We start from the raw sequence: 19,450 nt of genomic DNA on the forward strand, positions 1-19,450 counted from the left end.
TTTGGAGATCGAGGTGGGCAGATCACCTGAGGTCAGGAGTTCAAGACCAGCCTGGCCAACATGGTGAAACCCCATCTCTACTAAAAAGACAAAGATTAGCCGGGCATGGTGGTGCATGCCTGTAATGCCAGCTATTGGGAGACTGAGGCAGGAGAATCACTTAAACCCAAGAGGTAGAGGTTCCAATGAGCTAAGATCGTGCCATTGCACTCCAGCCTGGGCAACAAGAGCAAAACTCTGTCTCAAAAAAAAAAAAAAAAAGAACAAAACAAGGAAGATTATTTTTAGATAAGCAAGCACCAAAATAATTTTAAAGTATTAAAATGCAAGTTAAAGAAATAGAAATAGGCTGGGCATGGTGGCTCACACCTATAATCCCAGCACTTTGGGAGGCCAAGGCAGGTCAATCACTTTAGGTCAGGAGCTCCAGACTAGCCTGGCCAACATGGCAAAACCCCGTTTCTACTGAAAACACAAAAATTAGCTGGGTGTGGTGGCGCATGCCTGTAGTCCCAGCTACTCAGGAGGCTGAGGCAGGAGAATCACTTGGACCTGGGAGGCAGAGGTTGCAGTGAGCCAAGAGCGTGCCACTGCACTCCAGCCTGGCGACAAAGCAAGACTCTGTCTCAAAAAAAACACAACAACAACAAAGAAAGACATATTGCTTAATAGTGTTTCTCTTGAATACCTGAGTACTTATATTGAATAAATTCAAGTTTAGGTAGCAAGAAGAAAAGACCCTTGCCTTATTTTAAGCCCTTAAGGTTTAAGACACATGCTGTTTACAAGAAAGGATGCAACAAAATTTCATTTTAGTAAGGAAGCCTGGTTAAAGATCAGATCATCATATAATTATCATATAACATCAGGGCAAAAGAACAGACCTTTTTTCTTCTGAAAAGGCACATTTTTTAAAGCCGAATTCAATTAAATTTCTTTGAAATACTGGTTTTGTCCAATTTTTTTCCTTATTAAAAGCTATTAAAAAAAAATAAATAGCTTTTTTCTTCTTTTATTTTAGGAACGACCCTTCTCTTGTCACCCAGGCTGGAATGCAGTGGTACTCAAACTCACTGCAGCCTTGAGCTCCTAGGCTTAAGCAATCCTCCCACCTCAGCCTCCCTGGTAGCTGGGACCACAAGTGTGTACCGCCATACTTAGCTATTTAAAAAAAAAATTGTGGAGATGGTGTCTCTCTGTGTTGCCCTGGCTGGAGTGCAGTAGTGCAATCACAGTTCACTGCAGTCTTGAACTCCTGGGCTCAAGTGATCCTTCTGCCTCCACCTCCTGAGTAGCTGGGATCACAGGCATGAGAAACCATGCCTGGCTAATTTTTAAAAAAAAAATTTTTAGTAGACATAGGGTCTCACTATGTCATCCAGGCTGGTCTCAAACTCCTGGCCTCAAGCAATCCTCCCGTGGTGGCCTCCCACAGCACTAGGATTATAGGTATGAGCCACTGCACGCAGCCCTTGAGTCTGTTTTTCTCATTAGCATGTGTATTAGCCTTTTACTTGGCACTGCAACAAATGACCACAAATATAGAAGCTTCGACAACATAAATATATTGTCTTACAATTTTGCAGGACAAAAGCCTGACCAGGCTGAAATCCAGGCATTGGCTGGGTCAGGTTCCTTTCTGTAGGCTCTGGGTACAGTCTATTTCCTTGCCTTTCCCAGCTTCTAGAAGTCCCCCACATTCCTGGCTGGTGGCTCCTTCCCTCATCTTCACACAACAAAGGCAGAGTCAGAGTGGAGCCTTCTCACATCGCATCACTCTGTCCAGCTCTCCTGTTTCCCTCTTCCGATGCTGAGGACCCCTGTGATTACACTGAGCTCACCCAGATAATTCAGGATAACCTCCCTATTTTAAGGTCTGCTGATCAGCAACTTTAATTCTCCTTTGCCATATAAAATAACATATTCTCAGTTTCCAGGGATTAGGATATGGGCATCTTTGTCTGTTCTGTCTGTGTGTGTTTGAGCGGGTGGGTAGAGGCCATTATTCTGCCTACCACACTGTATCTTATCAATAATTAAAAAGAATCTTCTAAGAGAGGACTATTGCAATTTGGGTACCGATAGCATTTGCATAGTGCCATTACATCAAAATTGCATTCAAATTGCATTACTCACTGGTGAAACGTGCTGCAGCTCTTTTTTTTTTTTTTTTTTTTTTTTTTGAGATGGAGTTTTACTCTTGTTACCAAGGCTGGAGTGCAGTGGCGTGATCTCGGCTCACCGCAACCTCCGCCTCCTGGGTTCAGGCAATTCTCCTGCGTCAGCCTCCCGAGTAACTGAGACTATAGGCACGTGTCACCATGCCTGGCTAATTTTTTTGTATTTTTTAGTAGAAACAGGGTTTCACCATGTTCACCAAGACGGTGTTGATCTCCTGACCTCCTAATTTACCCAACTTGGCCTCCCAAAGTGCTGGGATTACAGACATTAGCCTCCACACCTGGCCTTTAATTTTTTGTTATTTCAAGAAAGGGTCTTGCTCTGTGGCCTGGCTGGAGTACAGTGGCACAATCATGGCTCACTGCCGCCTAGACCTTCCCAGGCTCACATGGTCCTCCAGAGTAGCTGGGACTACAATCACATGCCACCACATTCAGCTAATTTTTTTATTTCTTGTAGAGACAGGGTTTCATTTTGTTGCCCAGGAATCTTCTTACCTCACCCTCCTAAAGTGCTGGGATTACAGGCATGAGCCCCTATGTCTGGCCTCTTCTTCGCTAGTAATGATTTGTATATTATAATCTTGGAGTATAACTATAAATAGACCCTTCAATCTCTATGACCTATCCAAAATTTATTACATAGACAGGGTTATGTGAGAAACACTTAAGAAGTGTTTCTCAAATGGGGTGATTTTGCTCACCCACAGGACATCTGGCAATATCTGCAGACGTGTTTTGGTTGTCACAGTTGAGGAGAAGATGCTATTGGTATCTCGTGGGTAGAGGCCAAGGATGCTGCTAAACATCCTACGAAACACAGGACAGCTCCACAACAAAGAATCAGCCAGCCTAAAGTGTCAATCGCACCAAGGTTGAGAAACCCTGGCTTAGCAAGATGCCAGCCTACAGTACCCCACCCCCAACTGAATTAGGTATTAGTAAATGGATCAGGATTGTATTAGTGTATTGATTTGTATGCTGATTGAACTAGATGTTATACTAATTAGTTTACGAGCTAACTAAAATTGTGGTCAAAAGATAACTGGAGGAAACAGAAGATGGGTATATCAGTACATACCAATCCACGTGAAATGTGAAAAGTAATATACTGAAAGAAAGTAAGCCTGACTTGGAGCCTTAATTGATGAAATTGATGCCCTTCTCTCATGGTTCTCATCTCTACACTTCTTTACCTACATTGCAGGTATTCCTGGCTCTATGCCAAATGCATCCTGGACTGGAAACCTCAGAGCTATAAAATGGAATGACATGGAAGACAAACATGGAGGCTGCCACGGTGAGGTTCTCCTTCCATGCTTCTAGGATACTGCTTGTTGATGTTAGCAGGAAGATAGCTGTGGAATCCAGGGTTCTCATGGAGAGAGAACTGCTGCTATATTTAAACCAATCTGTTAGTTATTTGAGAAGCCAGAGGCTTCAAGACACAGTCCTTCAAAAATAAGTTTAAACATCTCACTGATATTCACCAACTTATAATTACCTAGGGAGATGAAAAGATAGGTTCAAATCATGATTCCATTTTCTCCCTGCTAGTTTTCAGCTTGCTTTCTTTAGAAGCAGGGTCTCACTCTGTCACCCAAGCTGGAGTGCAGTGCCATGAATACAGCTCCTTGCAGCCTCAAAATCCTGGGTTCAGGATTCCTGCCTCAGCCTCCCAGGTAGCTGGGACTACAGGCATGTGCCACCACACCTGGCTGATTTTTATTATTATTATTATTTCATGTAGAGTCAGCTTTCCTTTTCTTTATTCCTCTTGCTGTGCCTTCTGAGAGTCCAGCTGTTCAGAGGGGAAAGTGGTCGAGAAGAGAAGTGATGTCATATTCTCACCACAGAGCAAGCTGGGCCTCCATCCCTCAGGCCAGTTCCTGCTCCCCTACAGGTAGCCTTCCCAGGGGCTTGGAGAGCTATCAGGATTTGCACAGCTCTGGCATGGAGGATGACAGGTGACATTAACAAGAAGGGTACCCCTCGGAATGGAAAAGAACTAGAAATCCTAAGTCAGTTCCATTTCTATAGAACTTTATGAAAAAGAGTTTTTATCAGCCCTGGCACATTCAGAATATTGCCCAGCATATAGTGAGTATGAGTATCAGTTTGCTAGGGCTGCCTAGCACGGACTGGGTGCTTAACATTGGGTCCTGTCATCTAACTTCAGCTAGGCCTCCTGGCTACCTACTTATCCTTTTGTTTACCTCATTATTTTCCTAGTGCCCTTCCTAAGTTTCACTTTTTCAGCTTTCCTGCTTAATTTAAGCTCCCAAGATGTATTAGTCCATTTTCACACTGCTGATAAAGACATACCCAAGGCAGGGCAATTTACAAAGGAAAAGAAGTTTAATGGACTCAGAGTTCCACGTGGCTAGGGAGGCCTCACATCCTGGCAGAAGGCAAAAGTCACATCTTACATGGCAGCAGGCAAAAGAGAATGAGAGCCAAGCAAAAAGGGAAACCCCATCAGATCTCATGAGACTTATTTACTATGACAAGAACAGTATGGGGGAAAGCACCTCCTATGATTCAATTATCTCCCACTGTGCCCCTCCCATGACATGTAGGAATTATGGGAGCTATAATTCAAGATGAGATTTGGGTGGGAACACAGCCAAACTATATCACAAGGTTATCCCAAAACAGCCTTTCTATTCTCAAAAGTGACCATTTCAACTTGAAAAAGAACTTTTAAGATATGTAATCAAAATTTCATCATCTACTCCCTTGTCATGTCATCCCACCCCGCCATCTTAGAGCAGTGTGGACACACCTTCCTATTATTCCCTCCTGTTTCAAGAAGAAAAAGCACCCATCCCCTCAACAAAGCCACCAGCTATGGTCCCAGCTATCTGTGGGCACCCTCTCTCCCCTTGCCCTTTCACATTCTCAGCCTCTCCCTTTCTGCTGCTTCTGCCTTCTCTCTGAGAGCGTGTACTTATTGCCCCTATCCTGAAGACATCAAGTTGCCTCTGAACCCTCTGCTTGCTTCAGGCTGAAATACTCTTTCATTGTTCACTTCTATTTCCTTAAGCTTGTGCATGAGTCCTGTGTGTTCAGTTCTCACTGCCTGGTCACAGAAGAGGAGAGCATTCCAGACTTCAGACTAGATCAGTTCACCAATTTCTTTTAACTTTTTTAACTTTCTACAATTCTGGCTTCTTTCCCCTGTGGTTTCCACTCGTTTGTTTGTTTGTTTTTGAGATGGAGTCTCGCTCCGTAACCCAGGCTGGAGTGCAGTGGCGTGATCTCGGCTGACTGCAACCTCCACCTCCCAGGTCCCTGTTCAAGCAGTTCTCTTACCTCAGCCTCCCAAGTAGTGGGATTACAGGCATGAGCCACCATGCCCAACTAATTTTTGTATTTTTTAGTAGAGATGGGTTTCACCATGTTGGCACTCCTGACCTTCTGATCTACCCACCTTGGCCATCCAAAGTGCTAGGATTTTTTTTTTTTCTTTTTTTTTTGAGACGGAGTTTCGCTCTTGTTACCCAGGCTGGAGTGCAATGGCGCAATCTCGGCTCACCACAACCTCCACCTCCTGGGTTCAAGCAATTCTCCTGCCTCAGCCTCCTGAGTAGCTGGGACTATAGGCACGTGCCACCATGCCCGGCTAATTTTTTGTATTTTTAGTAGAGACGGGGTTTCACCATGTTGACCAGGATGGTCTCAATCTCTTGACCTTGTGATCCACCTGCCTCGGCCTCCCAACAAAGTGCTACGATTACAGGCGTGAGCCACCATGCCCAGCCTGATTTCCACTCTCTATGATGTTTCTTCCCCACCCACTGAATTAATCACCACGTTCTTCAGCATGCATGACATTCCGTCTGTCCTGCACTAGTGTTTTCAATATCTTCCCTGTCCCACTCATTAGTCATTCACTTTGAACAAGCTCTCCAGTTTACATTGTTATTACTGCAGCCTCTTGGTTTCTAATGTACCTATAAAACACTTCAAAATTAATCTTGCTAAAATCAGTTTCATCATTCGATTCTTCTATTCAAACATCTTTAAGGACTCTCCATGCTTATGGGATACAAGGCCCTACCCTTCAGTCTGTGAAGTTGGTCCAAAAGTAATTGTTCTATTGTGTGCTCAGAGGAATCTCTGGAAAATGATTATAACTTCCTACCATTCTTGTTTCTAACCTATACCCAACAAAACCGCCTCTTCCAGCAGAAAGTCCCCACCACAAAAGTTATTGAGGTTAAAAAACAAATTCAAATCTGACATGTTACATGTCTGAGGTTTATTACACATCTAGGCAGAGATACAAGGTAGGCACTTGCTCAGGGAAAAGACTTACCCAGGGCAACACAATAGGAGGTCAGAGCTCAGGGAAAAGGCTTACCCAATGCAACCCATAAAGACCTCTCCCATCTGTATCACTGTAGAACTTCTCATCTGTAACTCTCATTTAATAATACAGTAGGCCTCCCTCATCCACAGGGGATACATTTCAAGACAGACAGTACTGAATTTTAAATATACTTTGTTTTTTTCTGTACATACATATCTATGATAGAGTTTAATTTTTGAGGTAGGCATAGTAAGAGATTAACAATAATAATTAATTATAAATAGAACAATTATAACAATATGCTGTAATAAAAGTTATGTGCATAAAAAACTTATGTGAATTAAAGCTAGCTGGGTGTGGTGGCTCATGCCTCTAATCCCAGCACTTTGGGAGGTCAAGGCGGGTGGATCACCTGAGGTCAGGAGTTTGAGACCAGCCTGACCAACATGGAAAAACCCCATCTCTACTAAAAATACAAAATTATCCAGGCGTGTTGGGGCACGCCTATAATCCCAGCTAACTCAGGAGGCTGAGGCCGGAGAATCGCTTGAACCTGGGAGGCAGAGGTTGCGGTGAGCCAAGATTGTGCCATTGCATTCAGCCTGGGCAACAAGAGCAAAACTCCATCTCAAAAAAAAAAAATAAAGTTATGTGCTCTCTCTCTTTCTCTCTCAAAATATCTTATTATTTTTGGATCATGGCTGACCTGGGGTAACTGAAACCTCAGAAAGCAAAACTGCAGCTAAGAGGGGCAACTGTGCATGAATGGCCTTCTAACACCTATAATGTTACTAACACAATTTTAATATTAATATTGACAATTACCACAACAATTAACATAATAATGAAGATAGTAACAGGTGTTTCTCAAATGGGGTGGTTTTGCTCACCCACAGGACATCTGGCAATATCTGAAGATGTGTTTTGGTTGTCACAGTTGAGGAGAAGATGCTATCGGTATCTAGTGGGTAGAGGCCAAGGATGCTGCTAAACATCCTACGAAACACAGGACAGCCCCACAACAAAGAATCATCCAGCCCCAATGACACCTATAATGTTACTAACACAAATTTAAAATGCTATAAAATTATTGTATGCCTTGTATGATTTAACTCTCATTTTCTAAAAATATGTATTTGTACCTATTGTTTTGTTTTTTTGTTTTTTTTTTGAGACAGAGTCTTGCTCTGTTGCCAGGCACCAGGCTGGAGTGCAGTGGTGCGATCTCGGCTCACTGCAACCTCCGTCTCCCAGGTTCAAGCAATTCTCCTGCCTCAGCCTCCCGAGTAGTTGGGCCCACAGGTGTGCACCACCACGCCCAGCTAATTTTTGTACTTTTTAGTAGAGACGGGGTTTCACCATGGTCATGATCTCTTGACCTCGTGATCCACCTGCCTCGGCCTCCCAAAGTGCTGGGATTACAGGCATGAGCCACTGTGCCCGGCCGGCTGTACCTGTTGTTCTAACTAGGGTTCCAGTTCCCTGTGGGCTGAGACTGCAGAGTCATACTTCATTTGAATCCTGTGGCATTGGCACCATTGTAGTTACTCAGTCAGAGAGTAACTCTAGTATTCTGTAAGTCCATCACCCTTTTGAAAGCAAGCATGTTTTGACTGTGTTTCTTGTTCTTTCTTTTGCAGGCCACTATGTACATGGTATTTGTATCTATGGAAACGGAGACTTAAAGTGGCTGGTTAATTCACCAAGCCTGTTTGCTAACAAGTTTGAGCTTAATACCTACCCCCTGACTGTGGAATGCCTAGAACTGAGGCATCGTGAAAGCACCCTCAATCAGAGTGAAACTGCCATACAACCCAGCTGGTATTTTTGAGCTATGGTAACTCCTAACTGAAGGGAAATTGCAGCTGGGAAGAGGAGCCCGTCTTTGGGAGAGACTTTTGCCTTCCTAATGATAATGGTTTCAGGACCACATTTATAGCTTCAGGACCTGGCACATAATTATACTTAAATTGTCCACTGGACAGACCAGGTATAGTGGCTCATGCCTGTAATCCCAGCACTTTGGGAGGCCGAGGCGGGTTGATCACATGAGATCGGCAGTTCAAGACCAGCCTGACCAACGTGGAGAAACCCCGTCTCTACTAAAAATACAAAAAAATTAGCCAGGTGCAGTGGTGGGCACCTGTAATCCCAGCTACTCAGGAGGCTGAGGCAGGAGAATCGCTTGAACCTGAGAGGCAGAGGTTACAGTGAGCTGAGATCGCATCATTGCACTCCAGCTTGGGCAACAAAAGAGAAACTCTGTCTCAAAAAAAAAAAAAAAAAAAAATCCACTGGACACTGCGAAATACACTAACAGGATGGCTGGGTAGAGCAATCTGGGCACTTTGGCCAGTTTTAGTCTTGCTGTTTCTTAATGTTCTCCTCTATATTAGCTTATTATTATGATCAACAATAAATTTAAATGATATCCAATCTTTGTACCAGATACTCGTCATATACAAAGTTTTAATGAAAAAGAGAACTGTAGATAATACTGTCTAAAAAATAAGAATTAGGTTTCTTTGAAGAAGGAATCTTTTATAAACACATTAACAGTCACCACTCTGCTCAACCAGACAGGTATTGAAACAGCTGTCTGGGTAATTCACCAATTTCCTTGAAAACATAAGCTACTTGAATGGAGAATTGATTTTGTTTCCAAGTTTCAACACTAGCATTTTTGGTTTACTCATGGCTAAAGTTCTGTATATAGCATAAAGTCATTAAGAAGAAACAGGATGTGCTTTAAGACAGAATTCACTGTCTGTTGCTGCGGTAAAAGGACCTCGGGGAATAGAACATTTCTCTCTCATATGCTGGAATGAAGGCTGGTCCCTATGTCATGTTTTCCATTGAGAACACTGAAAAGTCCTTGCAAGAATGAAGATAAGCATTCAAGAGAGGTGCTATCGCATAGATCTGTCTGAAGTTTGGAACACTTTCCTCTTCTGTGACCCACCCTCCCCAGTATTATCTTACTTGCAAAATAGAGACCAAATTCTATCCTGTGAGGCTTTTAATTGCACCATGGTATTCTCTGAGTAGCTTTACAATGCCTGGTACTGATAGGAGGGGCTCGATTTTTAAGAGCCTTCAGGTGTAAATGAGCATCTCTTTTTATTTATCCCTCATTTATTCATCCACTCATTCATTCATTCAGCCTGCATTCAATAAAGATTTCTTGGATGTCTATTATGTACAGGACATGTACTGAGACCAAAAGGAAAAATAAGAGCTTTTTCCACTCTAAAAACCTTGGCAATAATGTCAACACCAGAAAGCCTCATCTAGAGAATCTTAGAGTGGTTGTATTTTAATACAGGCATGCACAGGTCTGTGTAGCATGATACCAGGCCCAGGAGATCAGTAATTACAAATTAGGGGTTAAATCAGAGTTTAATCAACAGAGAGAGAGAAAGGAGGAGACAGAGCGAGGGCCCGTTGTGTTCCAGGCATTCTGGTAGTCCTTTATGTATTGAATTTCATTCAAACCTCACAATGGTCTTGTGAGGCCCTCATATAATTGTTCCCGTTTTGCAGATGAAGTAACTGAGGACTAGAAAGGCTAACAGCAACAGGGAATAATTTCTCTGTGAGAATTAGGACTCTGTTAACTGGTGTCCTGATTTCATTTCCTGAGGTGGATTTACTAAGAGAAGGTGAAATAAAGCCATATTTAGGATACCAGAGAAGGTAGATTTTAAGAATGGTCTCAGTGTTAATAATGAGAAAAAGTCCTGTCAGCTCAGAAAAAATGTGAAGTCTGCTTTACTATTCCTGTAACCCATTGCGTTTCTCAGTATTTATTTATTCTAACAAAAAGCAATTACTACAATGGATGATACATTTAATGAACACAATTTTCTATAACTGTACTTGTTGAATGTTAATCATATTGAAAGGGAATGACTTTGAAGTAAAACCTTTTTTTCTTGCTACTGAAAAAAAAATGGCATTGTTTTGGGTGGTAAAGTGTTAAGGAGTAGAGAAGGCTGGTCACACCAGCAACTATCGAAGGCCACATGTGAAAACCTGTCACTTGCAGAGACGCCAGCCCCCCTAAGGTGACCAGAGTGGGCTCGAAGCACACATTGTCATTGCTGTAGATGAGGCTGTGTTATCCCCCCCCCCACCCATGAAATTCATATGTTGGATCCTTAACTCTTAGAGTGATGGTATTTGAGATGCGGCCTTTGGTAAGGGAAGTTTAGATAAGGTCACAAGGGTGTGGTCCTCCTGATGAGATGAGTGCCCTTTTAAGAGCTCTGGCTTGGGCCGGGCGTGCTGGCTCATGCCTTGTAATCCCAGCATTTTGGGAGGCTGAGGCGAGGGGATCACTTGATGCCAGGAATTCCAGACCAGCCTGGCCGACATGGTGAAACCCTGTCTCTACTAAAAAATACAAAAATTAGCTGGGCGTGGTGGCACCTACCTGTAAGCCCAGCTATTCGGGAGGCTGAGGCACGAGAATCTCCTGAACCCAGGAGGCGGCGGTTGCAGTGAGCTGAGATCACCCCACTGAACTCCAGCCCAAGTGACAGAGCAAGACTTCGCCTCAAAACAAAACAGGTGAAGGGGTAAGGAATGCACCCAGGGTCCGTAGTGAGGTCTAAAAATGGTCTCTTTTCAACCTATTTAAATGACAGCACCTGAGAAGAAATGTTTTACACGGGATATCTCTCATGTAGAACGAGAACTCTTTCTGGAATAGATGTTTACATGTCCGTCTCTCCTATGTCTTAAATACCTTAATGCTGGAAAAGCATGGTGTGGGCTAGTGGATCTCAGACAGCCCACGGGAATGTCCTGAAACTACTGTATCTGATGATTGTTTTCGATGAGATTCCATGTTTTGTTTTCTTGGGAATAAATTAATATATTGTTTTCCACTTTGGGGATGCTGTGTATTTTTATTTGACAATTGGTTAAAAATCCACTAAAGGGTATGTCTAACTAGGCAAGTCTCCTGGTTTTAAGCAACATTTACATTCATACATACAGGCATGTCCGTCTGAGAAACAACCATCCACTGAAAAATGATTACACTTTCCCATTGTGGGGGTTGGGGAGCGTAAGTGGGAGTTAGAGAGAGAAGAGGGCACAATAGAAGGTCAGTGTCATTTGAACTGGGCACAACTTTTTTTTTTTTTTAAGGGCACAACTATTTTTAAAATTTGAGACAGGAATAGGCTAACTTATTATTTACCTGCCTTTATTATTCATTTAAAAAATCAAGATATACACTAGGAAAAAGTTTTATGTTATTACCATAATTACTTATCAAGTGCCAGCATTTAAAAAATTCATTTATAGGACATCTTATCCATCATTTTTTCAAATAAAAATATTTTAAATAAATAAAAAATATTTTAAAACATAAAAAAATTTTTAATAATAAATATGTACATGCTCATAAACATGGAAATAATGAAGACTATAAAAGAAAAACTGAACTACTTTCTCCAGAGGTAATCACTTATTTGCTTTCTCGGTTTTTGTTTTTCTGAGATGGGGTCTCACTCTGTCAACCAGGCTGGAGTGCAGTGGAACAATCATGGCTCACTGCAGCCTCAACCTCCTGGGCTCAGGTGATCCTCCCACCTTAAAGTAGCTGCGACCACAGGCATGCACCACCACACCTGGCTAATTTTTTGTATTTTTTGTAGAGACAGGGTTTTGCCATGTTATCCTGCCTGGTCTCAAACTCCTGGGCTCAAGAGATCCACCTGTCTTGGCCTCCCAGTGCTGGGTTACAGGCGTGAGCTACCATACCTGGTCTTATCTGCTATATGTTCTTAAGTGCTTTCTCAATGTACTGATATAACCTACAGCAGGCTGTGCAGTAGTCCAGTCAAATTTCTGCAATGATAAAAATGTTCTACATCTGCACTGTCCAACATAACTGCCACTCACATAAGCTATGAGCTCTTGAAATATAGCTAATATTACTGGAAAATATTCTTTCACATTTTATTTATCTTTTTTTTTTTTTTTTTTTGAGACAGAGTCTTACTCTGTCACCCAGGCTGCAGTGACATGATCTCAGCTCACTGCAACTTCCGCCTCCTGGTTCAAGTGATTCTCCTGCCTCAGTCTCCTGAGTAGCTGGGATTACAAGCTCACACCACCATGCCTGGCTAATTTTTGTTTTTTTGTTGTTGTTGTTTTTTGTTTGTTTGTTTTTGAGACGGAGTTTCGCTGTTGTTACCGAGACTGGAGTGCAATGGCATGATCTCGGCTCACTGCAACCTCCGCCTTCTGGGTTCAAGCAATTTTCCTGCCTCAGCCTCCCAAGTAGCTGGGACTACAGGCATGCACCCCATGCCCAGCTAATTTTTGTATTTTTAGTAGAGACGGGGTTTCACCTTGTTGACCAGGATGATCTCGATCTCTTGACCTCGTGATCCACCCACCTCAGCCTCCCAAAGTCCTGGGATTATAGGCATGAGCCACCGTGCCTGGCCTAATTTTTGTGTTTTTAGTAGAGAAGGGGTTTTACCATGTAGGCCAGACTGGTCTCAAACTCCCTCAGGAGATCTGCCTGCCTTGGCCTCCCAAAGTGCTCAGATTACAGGTGTGAGCCACTATGCCCAGCCGGCTTTAATCAATTTAAATAGCCACATGTGACTAATGGCTACCACACCGGACAGCACAGTTATAGAGGCAGGCATCAGTTATGTGTATGTGCTTGTATACACAGAGGGAATACCACAAACACATAGATATACTGGCAGATTTTTTCAAAATGAATTGATTATATAAAAATGAGAAATTATAACTTGTTGCAACTTGTTTTCTTTTTTAAGAAAAACTAAGTCTTGCTCTGTCACTCAGGATGGAGTGCAGTGGCATGATCATGGCTCACTTCAGCCTCAAACTCCTGGACTCAAGAGATCCTCCCATATTAGCCTCCCAAGTAGCTAGGACTATGGGTGTGTGCCACCATGCCTGGCTAATTTTTTATTAATTTTTGTAGTGATGCGGTGTCTCACAGTATTGTCCAGGCTGGTCTCAAACTCCTGGCCTCCAGTGAACCTTCCATCATGGACTCCTAAAGTTCTGGGATTATAGGTGTGAGCCACTGCACCTGCCCATAATGCAATGTTAAATAGTAGCAGTGGTAGCAGCTTTCCTTGTGTTGTTTCCAACATTAAAAAGCATGTTGAATTACTATTGTCGGAGATTTGATATAGCTTTTTAGTAGATACCTTTTATTAGGGATTAGAAAAGCAGAAAATGAATATAAATATAAATGTTATGATTCTAATTTTTTAAATCCCAGTTGCTGTCTCTCTTTTTTTTTTGGCAGATATAAGTATGGGTGACAATATGTTGTTGTTTTTAATTTTTTCCTCTGGCTTTTTTTGAACAGCTAGAATTGAGTACAGTGGCGTATGCCAATCAAGAGATTGGAGCAGGGATCCATTTAAGCAGAGAGCCACACAGTTGGAGTTTGGGAACACAACACCTGAGCTGGAAGGTTTCTACTGTAACTCCTCCCTTTACTGGATGGGATGTTTTAGGGATTCAGTGGTCAAGCCAATTGGAAAACGCATTAGAGGACAACTTCCGAGGGCTGACTTCTGGCCTTGGAACTAGGATGTCCTTGAAAGGAGGACATGGGTGAAGCTGACTCTGCTCACCTTTCCAAGAGGAACACGTACAAGGTCTGAAAGTGGTGGGCTTTCACTGTGAAAGTGGTGGGCTTTTCACAGGGTTTCACTGTGTTACCCAGACTTGTCTCAAACTCTTGAGTGTAATTCCAAAGTGCTGGAATTACAGGTGAGAGCCACCATGCCTGGCCTAAAAATGAAGGTTTTAGAGGGCTTTTAAAAAATGTTTTATTTTTAAATAATTTTAGACTTAGAGAAAAGTTATAAAGACATTAGAGAGTTCTCAATCTTTGACTCAGCTTCTTCTTATTAGCATCTTACATAAACAAATTCAATGATCAAAACCAGTTTTGCTTTGCTTTTAATTCTATGTTGGCTGTGTGTGTGTTGAGAGTCGGAACAGCAGCTATTTACCTTTGCACAGGACAGACCAGATAGATAAGGCAAGTCCCAATGACACTAGACCAAATGACATCACACTAGACCAAATGACAGCAAGGGACTTGTCTCAAGTGTTATTTCATGGTGAATATGGTGCTATGGACTGAATAAATTTCTGTTGTTTCTCTGCCACCTAGCTTATGCTATTTTGTTACAGCAGCCAAAACAGCCTGACATATGGAAAAGAAAATTCTACACATTCTGTATTCCAGACTATGAAAATGAGATGAACAAATGAGATGAGAGAGAGAGAAAGTCCATAGTCACATCCCTCAGAAGGCAGTGGAGAAGAAAGCGGGTGTGCGGTGATGGCAACAGGACTTGTATCTTACAGATCACTGGTTGAAAAACCCAGATTCAGATTCATTTTCTCAGGATTTTCCTAAGCAAGGTTACTCAGTCTTAAACAGCTAGGAGGGAAAGCACTGATTCCTGCCATGTCTACACATTTAACCTCTGGTGCTTAAAGCCTTTGGTGAGCCCCTTCCACATACCCAGAGCCAGTGAGCTGAGCAGTTGGTGTAATTAGCATTCGCACAGTGGCTTTCAAAGAGAACCCAGCAGAAAGTAGTCAAGTTAGACTTTCCAGTAGCTGGGCTGTTTATCAGAGATGACCCAGTGGAAGAGGAAAGGTTTAAAGAGTAACCACAGTAACAGCATGAGATTCTTTTCAAAGCACAGTGACTTGAGTACACTATTGGCTGCTAGAGACATACTTGAAAAGGGAGGTTTATATCCAGGCAGGGAGTGAAAGAAAAAGAAAAAAAAAAAAAGGAAAGAAAGAAAAGGGAGGAAAACACTGGTGTCCTGGTGGTTACCATGCATGGAAATTTTTCTGGATATGTGACTGACAAACTTTGCTAAGGAATGATGGGAATTGTGGGAAAAGTTATTTGAAAAACTTCTGCAAATATAAAGTGGGGATAAAAACATAGTGTTGTGTTTTCATAGGATTTTTGAGCAGGAATATTCCATTTGTTCTTCTATGTCTTTAACAAACTGCCAGGTTCACATTCTTGGTATATAGCTGCGTATTAAGACTCACAGGTCCTCATAAGGAACAGCTGATTCCAGTTAAGCACATCACAAAGGGGTTGGTTTTTTGCTTGGCATCACTTTATCCTTTGAAAGCTCTGTTTAGGGTGTTTTACTCACATATGTATAAAGCCATGCATTTGTTTTTTTACTTGCAAATACTTAAGCACCTCCTCCTACCTGCCAGGCACTGGGCTGACTGTTGAAGATTAACAGAGACAAAAGTCTTGCCCCAGTAGAACTCATTACAAAATGATCTTGTGCATTTCAAAGACCACTTTGTATTTTGTTTTCTTGCAAAAGGATGTGAAGGATTCTGAATGATCTGTCCTTAATGTTTGTCACTCATTCTATTACTTGAAGCAAATTAAACATCGTCTCTCCTAATTAGTCACTATTAATTAAGAAGAAAAAAAGAACAACAGATCCTTTGTATTCTAGTCAGAGGAACATGAAAATTACAAAATATACCAATTCAACAAAGTAATTTTAGATAGTCATTAAGTCCTGTGAAGAAAATAAAACAGGGTCCGGGGATATAGGTCCCCAGAAGTGGGGTGAGGGCTTAGATTATGTGGTCAGGGAAGGCCTCCCGATGGAAGAGACATTTTGAGATGGCACTTTTGCCATCTACAAGTGATGATGAAAGCTGTGACTGGACAGTAGGACTTGGCTTTACCAATGTGCCCCTGGGTTTAGCAAAAGTTCAGCCAGTCCTTAAGGGTTCCTCTGGGTAAATGCTGGTTCCAGCACTTGGACATGGAAAGTATAAGATGAGCCTGGAACATACCGTTGCACAAAGATTACAGAGAACATATCAAAAGGCACAGGAATCCCTTGAAAGGGCTCCTGTGAGCTAAATCTGGGACACTTTGAGCATCAAGACAAATGATGATAGTAATAGACAGTAATCCAGTAAATAAAATAAGAATTCACGAATACATACATGCATGTGTATGCTATATGTGTATGTGTGTGCATATATATTAACTTGATCAGCTGCCCTAATTTTACAGAAGAGGGCTTGCAGCCTGCCCAGAAGACTACCCAGTAGTCAGTTGTGGGAGAGTTTGAGCCAGATCCTGACATGCCAGGTCAGAGAACTTGGACAGTATAGAGGCTGTCAGGCTCTGCCAAGGGGGCACACCATATCCCAAGAGAGAGGGTGCTGGTGACCTGCCATGCAGCAGTTTTCCATAGCCAGTTGAGGTGGAAAAGACAATTAGCCACAATCAACACGGTGCCTTGTGAGCAGCTGCATTACTCAAATATTCACCTGTTCCTGAGCAGAGTGAAGTCAGGAACATCTCTGAAGGAGACACATGTCCCTAACCCCCCAGTGCCACCCACTCAAGGTGAGGGAGGGTGAGAGGGAGTCAAGGAGCAGACCCTGCCTCTACCACATGTAATCTTCCTCCATCCAGGGGGAAAAGCATTATTAAATTGGAATGAGATTGGAACTGAAAAAAGGATGGATTTTTCATCACTGAAGAAGGTAACTTGAAGTTATGGAATCTGCTCAAAGTGCTGTTGGGAAATCTGCTACAGAGAAACAGAGGAAGATTAAGAAAATACATTTGGGGGCCATGATTGCTGGAGAAAAAGGTTTAGTGTTTATGTCTCCAGGGTTGAGACTGAAACAAAATACCTACATATAGTAAGAGCTCACCATCTACTTAGCATTTTTGGCTACACATGCCAGAGTCAAGAAGTAACACCCACACAGTCATACACCCCTCTGTGGAGAGAAACATGCCTCCTTATATGCATGAAGTTCTCAATCTTTACTCAGAGCTAAATTAGCTAAATGATAACAGTGATTCAACTTAAAAATAAAAGCTTGAACAGTGAAAGTTCTACCATGATTGGATGTATGTTTCTTATCCCACGGGAGGTAAAACAAAAGCATGACCTGTGGTATCAAAAAGACTCTGGTTTGATTTCTGCTGTTGCTTGGTAGTTGTGTGACTTGGACATAAAAGTTACTTTCATAGCTCTTCATGAGCTCATCTCCTCATAAAATAGAAGATGATAGGCCAGGTGTGGTGACTCACACCTGTAATCCCAGCACTTTGGGAGGCCGAGGCAGGCAAATCATGAGGTCAGAAGTTTCAGACCAGCTTGACCAATGTGGTGAAATTCCGCCTTTACTAAAAATACAAAAATTAGCTGAATGTGGTGGCAGGTGCCTGTAATCCCAACTACTCAGGAGGCTGAGGCAGAAAAACTGCTTGAACCCGGGAGGCGGAGGCTGCAGTGAGCCAAGATCACACCCCTGCATTCCAGCATGGGTGACAGAGCAAGACTCAGTCTCAAAAAAAAAAAAAAAAAGAAGAAGATGATATTACCTCATAAAGGGGCTATGAGGATTAAACTTTGTAATATAGGTGTATTCATCCATTCTCACATTGCTATAAAGAAATACTTGAGACTGGGAGAAAAGAGGTTTAAAAAGAAAAGATATTTATAAAGAAAAGAGGTTTAATTGGCTCATGGTTCTGCAGGCTGTACAGGAAGCATAGTGGCTTCTGCTTCTGGGGAGGCATCAGGAAGCTTCCAATCATGGTGGAAGGCAAAGAGGGAGTGAGGCACTTCATGTGGCCAGAGTAGGAGGAAGAGAGAGAGCAGGGAGGTACCACCCACTTTTAAACAACAAGATCTCCTGATAACTCGCTCACTCACCATCATGAAAGCAGCACTGAAGGATGGTGTAAATAATTCATGAGAACTCTGCCCCCATGATCCACTCACCTCCCACCAGGCCCCACCTCCAACACTGGGGATTACAATTCAACATGAGATTTGGTGGGGACCCAGTTCCAAAACATATCATTTCACCTCTGGCCTCCAAATTTCATGTCCTCACATTGCAAGATACAATTATTCCTTCTCAACAGTTACCCAAAAGTCTTCATTCATTCTAGCATTAACTCAAAAGTTTGAAGTCCAAAGTCTCATCTGAAATTTAGGTAAGTCCCTTTTACCTATGAGCCTGTAAAATCAAAAACAAGTTAGTGACTTTCCAAGTTACAATGGCCTTGTGTAAATGGTCCTGTTCTAAAAGGCAGAAATCAGCCCAAAGAAAGGAGCTACAGGCCCCATACAAGTCTGAACCCCAACAGGGCAGTCAGCATTAAATCTTAAAGCTCCAAAATAATCTCCCTTGACTCCATGTCTCACATCCAGGGCACACTGGTGCAAGGGATGTGCTCCCAAAGCCTTGGGCAGCTCTGCCTTTATGGCTTAAAAGGGTTCAGGCCCTGCAGCTGCTCTCATAGGTTGGCATTGAGTGCCTGCAGCTTTTCCACATGCAGGGTGCAAGCTTCTGGAAGATTTACTATTCCAAAATCTGAAGGATGGTGGCCCTCTTCTCATAGCTTCACTAGGCAGTGCTTCGGTGGGGACTGTGTGGGGACTCCAACCCAACATTTCTCCTCTGCACTCCCCTAGTACAGGTTCTCCATGAGGGCTCCACCCCTGCAGCAGGCTTCTGCTTAGACATCCAGGCTTTCCCTCCTCCTCTGAAATCTAGGCAGAGACTTTCAAGCCTCTACTCTTGTACTCTGCACACCCACAGGCTTAACATCATGTGGAAGCTGCCAAGACTTATGGTTTGCTCCCTCTGAAGCAATAACCTGAGTTGTACCTCGGTATTTTTGAGCCAAGGCTGGAGCTGAAACAGCTGGGATGTAGAAAGCAGTGTCCCAAGAGTACACAGGGGAGTGAGACCCTGAGCCTGGTCCATAAAACCATTCAGTCTTCTTGGGCCTCTGGGCCTGTGATGGGAGGGGCTGTGGCAAAAGTCTCTGAAATGCATTTGAGGCCTTTCCTCATTGTCTTGGATATTAGTACTTGGCTCCTTT

At 42.7% G+C, this 19,450-nt stretch overlaps 2 protein-coding genes across 9 annotated transcripts in view; one reads left to right on the forward strand and one right to left on the reverse strand.

Annotated features, from left to right (window-relative positions):
- The window catches only part of LOC100397136 (N-acetyllactosaminide beta-1,6-N-acetylglucosaminyl-transferase), a 171,921-nt gene extending 160,534 nt beyond the window's left edge, over positions 1 to 11,387 (forward strand). For all 5 annotated transcript variants that reach the window (XM_078368449.1, XM_035295115.3, XM_035295117.3 and 2 more), the window contains 2 exons: positions 3,388 to 3,480; positions 8,136 to 11,387. In XM_078368449.1, the coding sequence (XP_078224575.1) occupies positions 3,388 to 3,480; positions 8,136 to 8,326 (284 nt within the window). In that variant the 3' untranslated portion in view covers positions 8,327 to 11,387. The remainder of the gene's footprint in view (positions 1 to 3,387; positions 3,481 to 8,135) is intronic.
- Positions 1 to 19,450, reverse strand: part of LOC144576540 (putative uncharacterized protein C6orf52) — a 132,121-nt gene that overhangs the window by 40,639 nt on the left and 72,032 nt on the right. The gene's annotated exons all lie outside the window — the stretch shown is intronic.

The sequence above is a fragment of the Callithrix jacchus genome, chromosome 4 (genome assembly GCF_049354715.1).
Source record: "Callithrix jacchus isolate 240 chromosome 4, calJac240_pri, whole genome shotgun sequence".
Lineage (NCBI taxonomy): Eukaryota > Metazoa > Chordata > Mammalia > Primates > Cebidae > Callithrix > Callithrix jacchus.